Source organism: Austrofundulus limnaeus, unplaced genomic scaffold (assembly GCF_001266775.1).
Source record: "Austrofundulus limnaeus strain Quisiro unplaced genomic scaffold, Austrofundulus_limnaeus-1.0 Scaffold2210, whole genome shotgun sequence".
Taxonomy (NCBI): domain Eukaryota; kingdom Metazoa; phylum Chordata; class Actinopteri; order Cyprinodontiformes; family Rivulidae; genus Austrofundulus; species Austrofundulus limnaeus.
This window is the reverse complement of record NW_013954612.1, coordinates 1-10,729: the sequence shown is the minus strand read 5'-3', so window position 1 is coordinate 10,729 and position 10,729 is coordinate 1. Positions and strand designations below refer to the sequence as shown.

Genomic DNA, 10,729 nt, shown 5'->3' with positions numbered 1-10,729 from the left:
TGTGTGTGTGTGTGTGTGTGTGTGTGTGTGTGTGTGTGTGTGTGTGTGTCCTTGTTTTTCTTACATCGTGGGGCCCAGTTTTGATGAAAATGCAGCGGGTGCTCCTTGTGGGGCCCAGGCTTTGGGCCCCACAACTTCAGAGGCTGATTTTGGGTGTGGAGGTTGGGTTTAGGACCAAGGTATGAATTGAGTTTAGGTTAGTTTTAGGGTCAGGAAGGTACCTGTGAGGTTAGCGCTTAGGGTTTGTGGTCAGGGTTAGGACATAAAATTACCAAAAAAATGAATGGAAGTCAATGGACGGGCCCCACAAGGATATAAAAACAAGTGTGTGTGTGTCTCTGGTGGTGATTCAGTTACGCAGAGCTGAACTCTCCAGGTTAATTCGATCATGAACGCTCATGAACTGTAAACCCTCGGCTGCAGTGATGGCTCGCAGAGTGAAACCATGATAACTGCACATATGTGTTTAATTCAATCTATTTCTGTTGTTCACCAGCGGACGAGTTGCGAAAGAGGTGATGGAGCAGAGTGCCAAAATCAAACGTGAACCTCCGGAAATCCACAGGTAGAGTTATAAACCGAATGTTTAATCTGAGGTTTTCACTGCACTTTACGTGCTGCTGTCAGCTTCTCCTTCAGGGTGATTTACTGTCTCTCAGTTCAGAGATATTTTGGGCTTTATGTTGTCTTTACAGGGCTGGTCTCGTGCCCAGTAGAAGTTGCCCATCAATCACCCACGGGCCTCGCCTCAGCAGCGTACCGCGCACACGTCGGAGAGCTGTGCACATATCAATCATGGAGGGTAAGAACTGAACTCAAGCTMTTTGAAGCAGGAACTAAACCAGGAGAGGACAACATTTTGTAACCAGAGGGCCTCATTAACCCAGTCAAATAAACCACATATAGAGAGACATATATTAAACTGAATTATCTTCCTAAAATAATTGCCCAGGTCTTTTTTTTTGTGGCAAAATTGACTGTTTTGCATAAATCATTACCTCACCTGATCTCATGGCCACCTGTGGTCAAACCACCTATATGAAGGTTTTTGTTTTAAACTGCTCAGTTAATCAAAGCCAACGGCTCAGTGGCCAAATATCTGGGGGGAGGGGGTAATTAATGGTAATGGCAGCTTTTTCATCCATCTTTTTTTTAATTGAAAATGAATGGAGCTCCATTCAACATCCATAAAACTCTTCAAAATGTTTATTAATCTTTACAGCACCTCTCCCCTTTTGTTCTGTTTTTTTTTGTTTGTTTTTGTACTTCTTTGTGCTGTTTTCAGTGTCCTTCAGCTTCTTCTTTTTCTGATTTTTGCTTTTTTTCTTTTTCAATTATGTTTGTTTTTTATTTTATTTTATTTTTATGATTCAACTTTTTTTATGCTTCTATCAGCTTCTTTGAGCAGTTTCTGCAATTTAAGCTATTTTGAACTTTTTCAGCTATTTTTTAGCTTTTTTCAGCTAAATTTCTTTTTGTAATAATTTCAGCTTCTTATTGCTTAAATCAACAATCTGTTATTTCTACTTCCATATGCTGGAGTAAGCTTTTAATAATACCTTTTAGCTACTTTTCTGCTAATTTCATTGCTTTTTCTTTACCAATTGGAAAATTTTCTATCTTTTTTTCCTTCAAAAATCTTTCAGTACGAAGAATTTTTGCTGTAGTTTCACAGAAGATTCTCTTGTTTCAAGTTGTTTTTGTTTGTTCGTAGTGAGGCCATATTTCGTCCATGTGTAAGGTAAAGGCTAAGAAAACCACATTTTGTTGTATATATTTCTTTCATATAGTCATGTATGACTGCAACAAACTGGTGGGCAGAAAGTCTTAAATTGTGAGAGTTCCTCCCCCTTTTGAGTAAAACCCTGCTCTCTCTCCAACACAATCTGAAACTGGAGCCATTTGGCTGAGTTCATGTTAGAGGGGCCGGCTGCAGGTGTGTGCGTCACTCAGTCTGCTTCAGTTCAAAGGATCGTTTTAGACATATGTATGACTGTGTTTACTTTGCACACTGGCAGTTAAGGTCACTTGTTGAGCTGGAGCAGTCAGTCGTGGGGTGTCTGTAAGGAAAATGGACTCATTAGTATTTTTTAGGTAAAACACTGAGGTTGATTTTCATGTTTTTACAGTTAGATAAGGGTCAGCAGCAGGGGGTTTGTGTATAGTTAGAGTCTTTTACTGTGTATTTCAGAGAACCATAAGACTTTCCAACCCCTCTGTGCATGCTGACGGGGTGTCTTAGAGTGGTATTAATACCCCAGCTGAAAATAACCAGGGTCTTCTGCTCCATGTATGTCACTGGCCTGGGTGGGGCAACGCCAGGAGGCTGGTGACTGAAGTGCTGCTTGCAGAAAGCCACTGTTTCACCTCCACGAACAGTTGCAAACCTGTGGACTCAGACTCTGGACAGGGACCGTAAGGACAGGGTCGGGACGTGCAGCCATGGTGAAGTGTCTGATCCGCATCACCACCCGGGTGAACGTTCACCTGCGCATGATCAACCACTGCTACCGGGATGTGAAGGTTCGGGTGCTGAGCCTGGGGCCTCGTATGCTGGGCAAAGCCTTGGGAGTGCTGCCCCTCTATCCTGCCCTGATGGGGCAGCAGGAGTCCGCCAGAGTCAGTCCTCTTCACGGTGCTCCTCTGCCCTGCAGTCCACCCAGCAACCCTCCAGGTAAACTCACCGCAGAGGCAGCAGGCCTGGGCGTCATGTGGAGGCAGTGGATCCTTCTTTAATCTGAAATCAGCTCTCTGCTTACTGGTGGCGACAAGAAAAGACGGATACCATTTCTGTGTCTGTGCTTTTTGTTGGGATGTTGCCGCTTTAGTTTGTTCATTCCTTGGATAAATTTCCTTTTAAAGCTGTGTCTTGTAAAATCTATAAATATATTTCCCACTTCCTAACATTATTTTAATCAAAAATAAACAGAAAGATGAGTCAGTAAAGATGGCTGCTGAAATTCTTTTAGTTTTTTTTTTACTCTCTGCTCAACAGCAGCTTCATGTCAGCAGAGGCTTAAGGGTTGGACGTAATCTGCCCTACTTCCCCCCACAAGTTAAAGTCCTTTTTATGATTCGCCTTCTCACCAGATGCTTAATTTTAATCCCTTCTCTTTACAGTGACAGGGTAATGCTGCTGCTTTGACACACTGGAGAATGTGACATCGTCAGCAATGTGCTCAGCTGGAGCTCGTCTTCACTGTAGAGCGTCTCTCGTTTACTGTACTAATAACTCTGCTGCAGACTGAACGCTGCATTTGAAACTTGGGTATTTACTAAAAACCTTTGCTTACAGAGCTGAGTGAAAGCTTTAAAGCCTTAGAGCCTTCTATACCTAAAAAAATTTATTGCTTTTTTTTCTTACTGTTTTTCTTGTTGATAAAAGCACATAGGGGGAAAATGACACAAACCGTCCGTTTTTTAAATTAAGGATGAATTTGTGCATTTACAGCGGGTAAAATAAGTATTGAACAYGTCACCATTTTTCTCAGTAAATATATTACTAGAGGTGCTAATGACATGAAATTTTCACCAGATGTCGGTAACAACCCAAGTGATCCATACATACAAAGAAATCAAACCATAAATGTCCAGAAATGAAGTTATTTGTAATAATGTGGAATGGCACAGGGAAAAAGTATTGAACACACTTACTGAAATTTATCTAATACTTTGTACAAAAGCCTTTGTTGTCAATGACAGCTTCAAGACGCCTCCTGTATGGAGAAACTAGTGGCATGCATTGTTCAGGTGTGATTTTGTCCCATTCTTCCACAAACAGTCTTCAAATCTTGAAGGTKTCGTGGACCTCTTCTATGAACTCTGATCTTTAGTTCTTTCCATAGATTTTCTGTTGGATTCAGGTCAGGTGATTGGCTGGGCCATTCCAGCAGCTTTAGTTTCTTTCTCTGAAACCAACTGAGAGTTTCCTTGGCTTTGTGTTTGGGCTCATTGTCTTGCTGAAATGTCCAGCCACGTTTCATCTTCATCATCCTGGTAGATGGAAGCAGATTTTTATCAAGAATGTCTCTGTACATTTTTCCACTCATCCTTCCTTCAATTATTTGAAGTTTGCCAGTACCATATGCTGAAAAACAGCCCCACACCATGATGTTCCCACCTCCAAACTTCACTGTTGGTATGGTGTTTTTGGGCTGATGTGCAGTGCCATTTGACCTCCAAACATGATGTGTATTCTGGCATCCAAACAGTTCAATGTTGGTCTCATCTGACCAGACTATATTCTCCCAGTATTACACAGGCTTGTTTAAATGTTGTGCAGCAAACTTTAAAGGAGCTTCAACATGCTGTTTCTTCAGCAGTGGAGTCTTGCGTGGTGAGCGTGCATACAGGCCATGGTGGTTCAGTGCATTACTTATTGTTTTCTTTGAAACAAACGTACCTGCTAATTCCAGGTCTTTCTGAAGCTCTCCACAAGTGGTCCTTGGCTCTTGGACAACTCTTCTGATAATTCTTTTCACTCCTCTGTCAGAAATCTTGTGAGGAGCACCTGGTCGTGGTCAGTTTATGGTGAAATAATGTTCTTTCCACTTCTGAATTATGGCTCCAACAGTGCTCACTGGAACCTTCAGAAGTTTAGACATTCTTCTGTAACTGATGTCATCATTATGCTTTGCAACAATAAGGTTGTGAAGGTCTTGAGAGAGCTCTTTAATTTTACCCATCATCAGATGGTTCTTGTGTGATACCTGGCCATCATTTGGGTCTGAACCAGCTGATATTAACTTGCACTGACAAGGGGCAGGCTTGCTTTCTAATTACTGAGATAGTTCAGCTGGTGTCTTGGCTTTCCATGCCTTTTTACACCTCCCTTTCTTCATGTGGTCAATACTTTTTCCCTGTGCCATTCCACATTATTACAAATAACTTCATTTCTGGGCATTTATGGTTTGATTTCTTTGTATGTATGGATCACTYGGGTTGTTACCGACATCTGGTGAAAATTTCATGTCATTAGCACCTCTAGTAATATATTTACTGAGAAAAATGGTGACGTGTTCAATACTTATTATATTGTGTTATAAGCTGGGTTTAGTTTATATGGTGAGATGATTTTTGTAGCTCTGAGAAATGAAAAATCAGACATCAGGTGTGAAAGTGGAGACTCTGAGTCTTCACTAAAACTTCTGCTCCATGTATCCACGAACGCCACATGGTGGATATCCAGGGCCTGGGATGTAAAACTTCCTGGTAAAAAATTGAGCAGTTACTCCTACAGAGCTGCTCATACCTGTTCAAAAAAAGAAACATCTCTAAATCTACAAAACAGTTGTCATTATTTATTCAAATTAGCCATTATATGTAAAATAGTGGTTGTATTTTGTCTAGTGTTTGTATTGTGTGTTTATTTGACCATTTCTCTAAGGATACTGACTCCTCAAAGAACTGAGTTATAAAATTCATTATATAACAGCTCATAAGTTCTTTAATAAAAGTTTTGTCTCAATCAGGTTTTAGTTAAAAGGTTCTTAAATCGATTGTTCAACTCTTTTGATGTGAGATTCAGGGAAAAGGTGAGAAACACTATCTTATCTATTGTAGATAGCTCTTTGAGCAGCATCATTTTGGAGAAGACGAGCTCATTTCTGACCGTATGAACCGTTGTTGAGAAACAATCTTAGATTCTAACTCTAATCATGAATGAAGCTGTAGTTATGTGTCCAATAATACCAATGTTCCTCTTCCTCATCAGGTCTGGAGTCCCTGCGTGACAGTGCCCACTCCACACCGGTGCGTTCCGTGTCCCACGGGGAATCCTTGATACCGCGCTCCCGGAGCCAGGCTGCGGACGCCGGCGACGGGATGACGGTCATCTCGGACGAGGCCTACAGCCCCTCGGACAGCGTGCTTCCCACGCCGGTGGCAGAGCACGGCGTGGACCTGGCCGTCTCGCGCCAAATCAACGGGGCGCCCTGCAGCATCGAGGAGGAAAGGGAGTCGGAGGCGGGCACCCCGACACAAGGGGAGTGGGGTGGTTTGGGCGCGGACAGCAGGTCTGCAAGGGAAAGTGGAGGCAAGGACTCGGCTCTCAGCGAGGTGGAACAGGTGAATAAGTTTCTATTAAGTGTCCTTCGTTTGCTCCTCGTGACCATCGGACTCCTTTTTGTCCTGCTCCTCCTCCTCATCATCCTCACCGAGTCGGACCTTGACATTGCATTTTTAAGCGACATCCGCCAGACGCCTGAATTCGAGCAGTTCCATTACGAGTACTTTTGTCCCCTCAGACGGTGGTTTGCCTGCAAGCTCCGCTGGGTGGGCGGGCTGCTCGTTAACGACAACAAGTGAGAGCCCCTTAGCCTCGTTCAGGGGGCGGAGTCATGAGAGGATGTTTAAGACTCCTGGAGTGACGAGTGGCATCATCGTCCCAACCATGAACACTTCTTTCATCCTCCTCGTCCAAAAAAAAAGAAAAGCCTTTTTTTTTTTGGCATTTTATAAACTTTCAAGTCATTTCAGGATTTCTTTTTTTCAACAAAACACAAAAGAAAAACACAAAAATAAACAAACAAAAAAATGGAAGAACTGAGGAATTTTAACGAGTTGCTTAATGAGAACAGAAAATTTATTTTACTCTATTTAATCTTTTTGCAATGGATGGACTTTTATTTATTTATTGCTTTTTAAACATGTTGGAATAAAAGAAGGAGACGAGTATTTAAACAGTTATCAAGGAAGTTGATTAGTCTGAGTTAAGTTCAGAGTCAGAAGGTTGGAAGGAGTTAAGGTGGCAGGTTGACGTCATCAAATAAACAGAACAGTGAAAGGAGAAAGGAAAAGAGAAAAATGTAAGGTTCAGGAACGAAGAAACAGACCGGGGAATTACCAAATGCCTTTTTTGTGAGAAGAAATTTGTGACTGTTTAACACTTTTTTATTTAAAACAATTAAACTTCAGTAAACAGTGTTACACAAGCTCCTCTGATGAAGATCAAAGTAGTTTTTTTTAAACATTTGACAGAAACAGGTAGTGTCATGTGACCCATTAGTGTCTGATGCAATTAGAGAAGATATTCTGGCACCAATAGATAATAGTCTAGATAGATGTTCGATGCTGATGTGATTTTTATTAATTAAGTACTTTAAATGTGCTCAGTTCTTCACTTTTCTTTCTCTCATGAAATGAATTAATTTTTCATCAGACTGAAATTCAATGAATTTCAATTATTTCTTTTTAAGAAGAGTTTGATCTATTTTTTTGGTTTCGTTTCAACCTTGCACCTAAGTTTATGTATTATACTATAATAGCTATAACTGCTAGAATAAGAGTAGTGATGTACGTTTTGTACGAAACAAGTTTGTTTCCTATTATATATATTTACAGGTTTTTTTCCATGTATATTTTACCAGAACTGAAATGTTATTTTGTTATCGAAGATTTAAAACTATGTTTTTTAGCGCTGCATTTCAAGCGAGGTCAGAGGCATTTATGGAGACATGGAAAGGCTTTGAAACAAGCAAACAGGGCTTTTATCCAGATTCACTCACCAGTTTTCCCATCTCCCATCCCTCTACCAGCAGTCGGTCGGTGTGTGTACAGTTTATAGTCACTTACATCAAATACAGTCAGGATCTTCATTTTTATACTGGCACAATTAACCCAAAAATGTATTTTAACATTTCATTAACTTACCATATCTTAATTTACTTGAAGAGAGTAGTGAGGGGCTTTGAACCTGATTGCGTCAACAGATTGACAAATATAAAACAACTTAAATCATAGCTTAAGTCAATAAGTATCTTACCTGTTGTAGCTCGTTCTTTGAAGGACGTCATTTTGGAGAAATAAGAGTTTAATTCTGACAGGATTTGGTGAGCTAATAGCTAGTGTGACCCACGCCATGAATTCAGTGGAAATTTGCCATCCTATAACAACGTCAATCTTAAAAAAAATGTCACAACAGTTCATACGAACTAGATGCGTTTACGTATTACGTAAATAGGAACATATTGCGAAATGTGCAGCACTGTAATCGGTTATAAGAGGGAGTTGGGGGGAAGTTGATTGAACTCTGTTGACATTTTTGAGACTGGACTTGTTTTAAGACTCCAGCAGGTGACTTTCGAATTGGTCCTGCTCAGACTAGCATTTATCTCCTCAATTCGGTCGATTTTAAACTCTATTTCTCCAAACAAAGRTCTTTCAAAGAATTGTCTARAACAGGTAAGATACTATTTGTTCATGTTTCCACTGAACCTCACTTAAAAAAAATCTAAGATATCACATAACTTAGTGTTAAATTTTGTTTGGCAATATGTAATAAAAAAAAAACACCAAGGCAGATGTCATTTGATTGACTTAAACTATTTTTGAAAACTGAATATCACATTCTGAATTAAACATTACCGCGATGTAATTTCAGTTACTATCAAATAAGAATGGCTGCTTTATATTTGGGTCGGGATCTGGACTTTTCTGCCTCTCAGCTACGGGGAGCAATAAGCATCATGGCTGCTGATTTATTTTATTTATTCTTTTTTGTATATTATTTGCATCTAGGATATAGTTTCTGTCTGTTTATGTTTAGGAATGAAAACTGAATTTGACAAAATTAGTGGATCACTAGCAAGAAAAGGGAAGATAGGCACAGAAGACTACAGGAACAGAAAGTTCAGCTTGTGGACAGAGAGCATGCTGCGCCTCATGARTCTATAGATTGTACAGTTGCTTTACTTTTCAGTTTGCTCTTGTTCAAACTGAGCCCATATTGAAGAAGTTGTAGTTCTGACCACAGAGTAGCATGATGTGGCTGGCTCCACGGCTGCTGCTCATCATCGTTCAGAAAGCCACTGTTCTCTCCGGTGAAGAGCAGCACGCTGGAACAAACCATCAAACCAAACGAGCTACACGGGCAGGAAACCCTGTCGTCCATTCAGGACTGTTTACTTTTCAATTCAGTAAAAGAAAGCAAATACAAAAAGCACATTTTTTCCTAACAACCAGTGAAGCAAGCATGGGTGGATTGATTTTTTTTTAAGCGTGCACTCATGCATCATATTTATTTCTTCACAGAGGTCAGCACAACTCATCAGCTGAGCTTTTTCTTAAAACTGTGTGTGAGGGTGTTTTTCAGCTATCGAGCAGCACKATGTAGCTTTAGTGGTCTCTCACACTCAGAACATGCAAGACTTTTTTTTAAATAGGAGGCACCATTATTCAAGGAGCAATAATCAGCTGATAGAGCAAAAAGATGTGATTTACAAACCTGTATATTAAGATAAACCGTCGAGTAATGTTTGATCGTTCATCATGTTTGTAGAAAAGCTGAATTGCTGCTGTTCTTACTTTTACAATGTGACCACTGAGCTATTGTTGGTTTCTGTAATAACATTTTATATTTGGAAGAAAAAAAAAAGGAAAAAAAATCCCATTTTTTTTATTTGAGCCCTCTTATGTGGATATTTTTTCTCTTTAGCTTCTGGTTCATTAAGTGACATATTGCTCCTTGTGCCTGCATCCRAACCTATAAGTACCAAAGTGGCTAAAAAAAAGAAGAAATGGAGACATCATCCTTTTCTGCAACAAACCTCTACGTCTTTATAGGAGGTGAAGATAAATAAGTGTCTGAAAATGTTTGTACTGAACACCAGGAAGCCCAAAACCCTTTAGAATTTTATTTTCTTGGAAATGTGCACATGTACATTTTTTAAAATTTGGTCTTTTACAATTTTGTTTATGTAGGGAGATGACAACAGGTTTGTAACATCTTGCTATTCATCAGTGGTTGAAGTGGCAGCCTTCCAAACATGTATACACTGGAAGATTGCTTTTATTTAAAAATGAGTAAAGCCTGTGTGGCACATGTCAAACTCAAGGCCCGGGGGCCAAATGTGGCCCAGCATGACATTTTACGTGGCCCACAAGCGCTTTAAAGATGTATTGTCTTAAAATGAGAGTTTGCTGCTCAAAGCCAGCATTGACTATAAACTACATCTCCCATAATGCATGTTGATTATTTGGATGTTTTGTGTTTAGTCCAAGTTAAACACAAAACATCAAAGTTAATTTCAACCCGTGGCCCTCTGTGAAAATGAGTTTGGCGTGATGTGAATYAAGGCTGCTTCAGAAAGATGTTTATTTAAAGTTGTATTTTGCAATATGTTTTCTGCTGAACTGTTTTTTTTTTTGCGACCTCCGAAACCTGAATTAACTTAAACTCATTAAGAACTGACAACCAAAATAACCCAAGTGGCTCATCTGATTTTTATGTTATATTTATGCAGGTGTGTGTTGTTGCATTACAGGGTTGATAAAAAAAAATTGCCATACCTGAAGATGTCTTATTCCTTCGTTTTACTCCCGTAAACAAACCTAGTGTTGCACACCTTAAAATGTGAACATGCATCTCCATGTCTGGTGGTGTGTTTATGTCTGCCTCGTTTTATCCTTGAATTGGAGATTGCTGTTTAATTACATTGCATATACAAATATATATATTTATCTATAAAAGTCCATGTGCCAAACCCAGTTCTTGTTCAGTCTGATTCATTCCAAACCCATGTTTGTACTGTAGGTAATCTGTACAATTCAGTATCAAATATTGTTTCTCCAGTAGTCCCTTGTAACTGGTGCCATGAAAACAAACTATTCAAACTTGAAATAAACTTGAAATAAAAAGTGTTTTGCCTGTTTTTTTAATACTCTATACATTTTTTTTCACCCTAAGATAAATGCAAACCAGTTGAAGAAATTGTCAACAATATTTAAATTT

The 10,729-nt window shown here is 39.6% G+C and overlaps 1 protein-coding gene across 1 annotated transcript in view; it reads left to right on the top strand.

Moving 5' to 3' along the window:
* Positions 1-10,638, top strand: part of LOC106537260 (FERM domain-containing protein 5) — a gene marked incomplete at its 5' end in the record, with an annotated part of 22,391 nt that extends 11,753 nt beyond the window's left edge. Inside the window, 3 exon segments of the mRNA XM_014034647.1 lie at positions 497-565; positions 696-802; positions 5,714-10,638. Of these exon segments, the coding sequence (XP_013890101.1) occupies positions 497-565; positions 696-802; positions 5,714-6,306 (769 nt within the window).
* Positions 10,639-10,729: the final 91 nt, after the last annotated feature.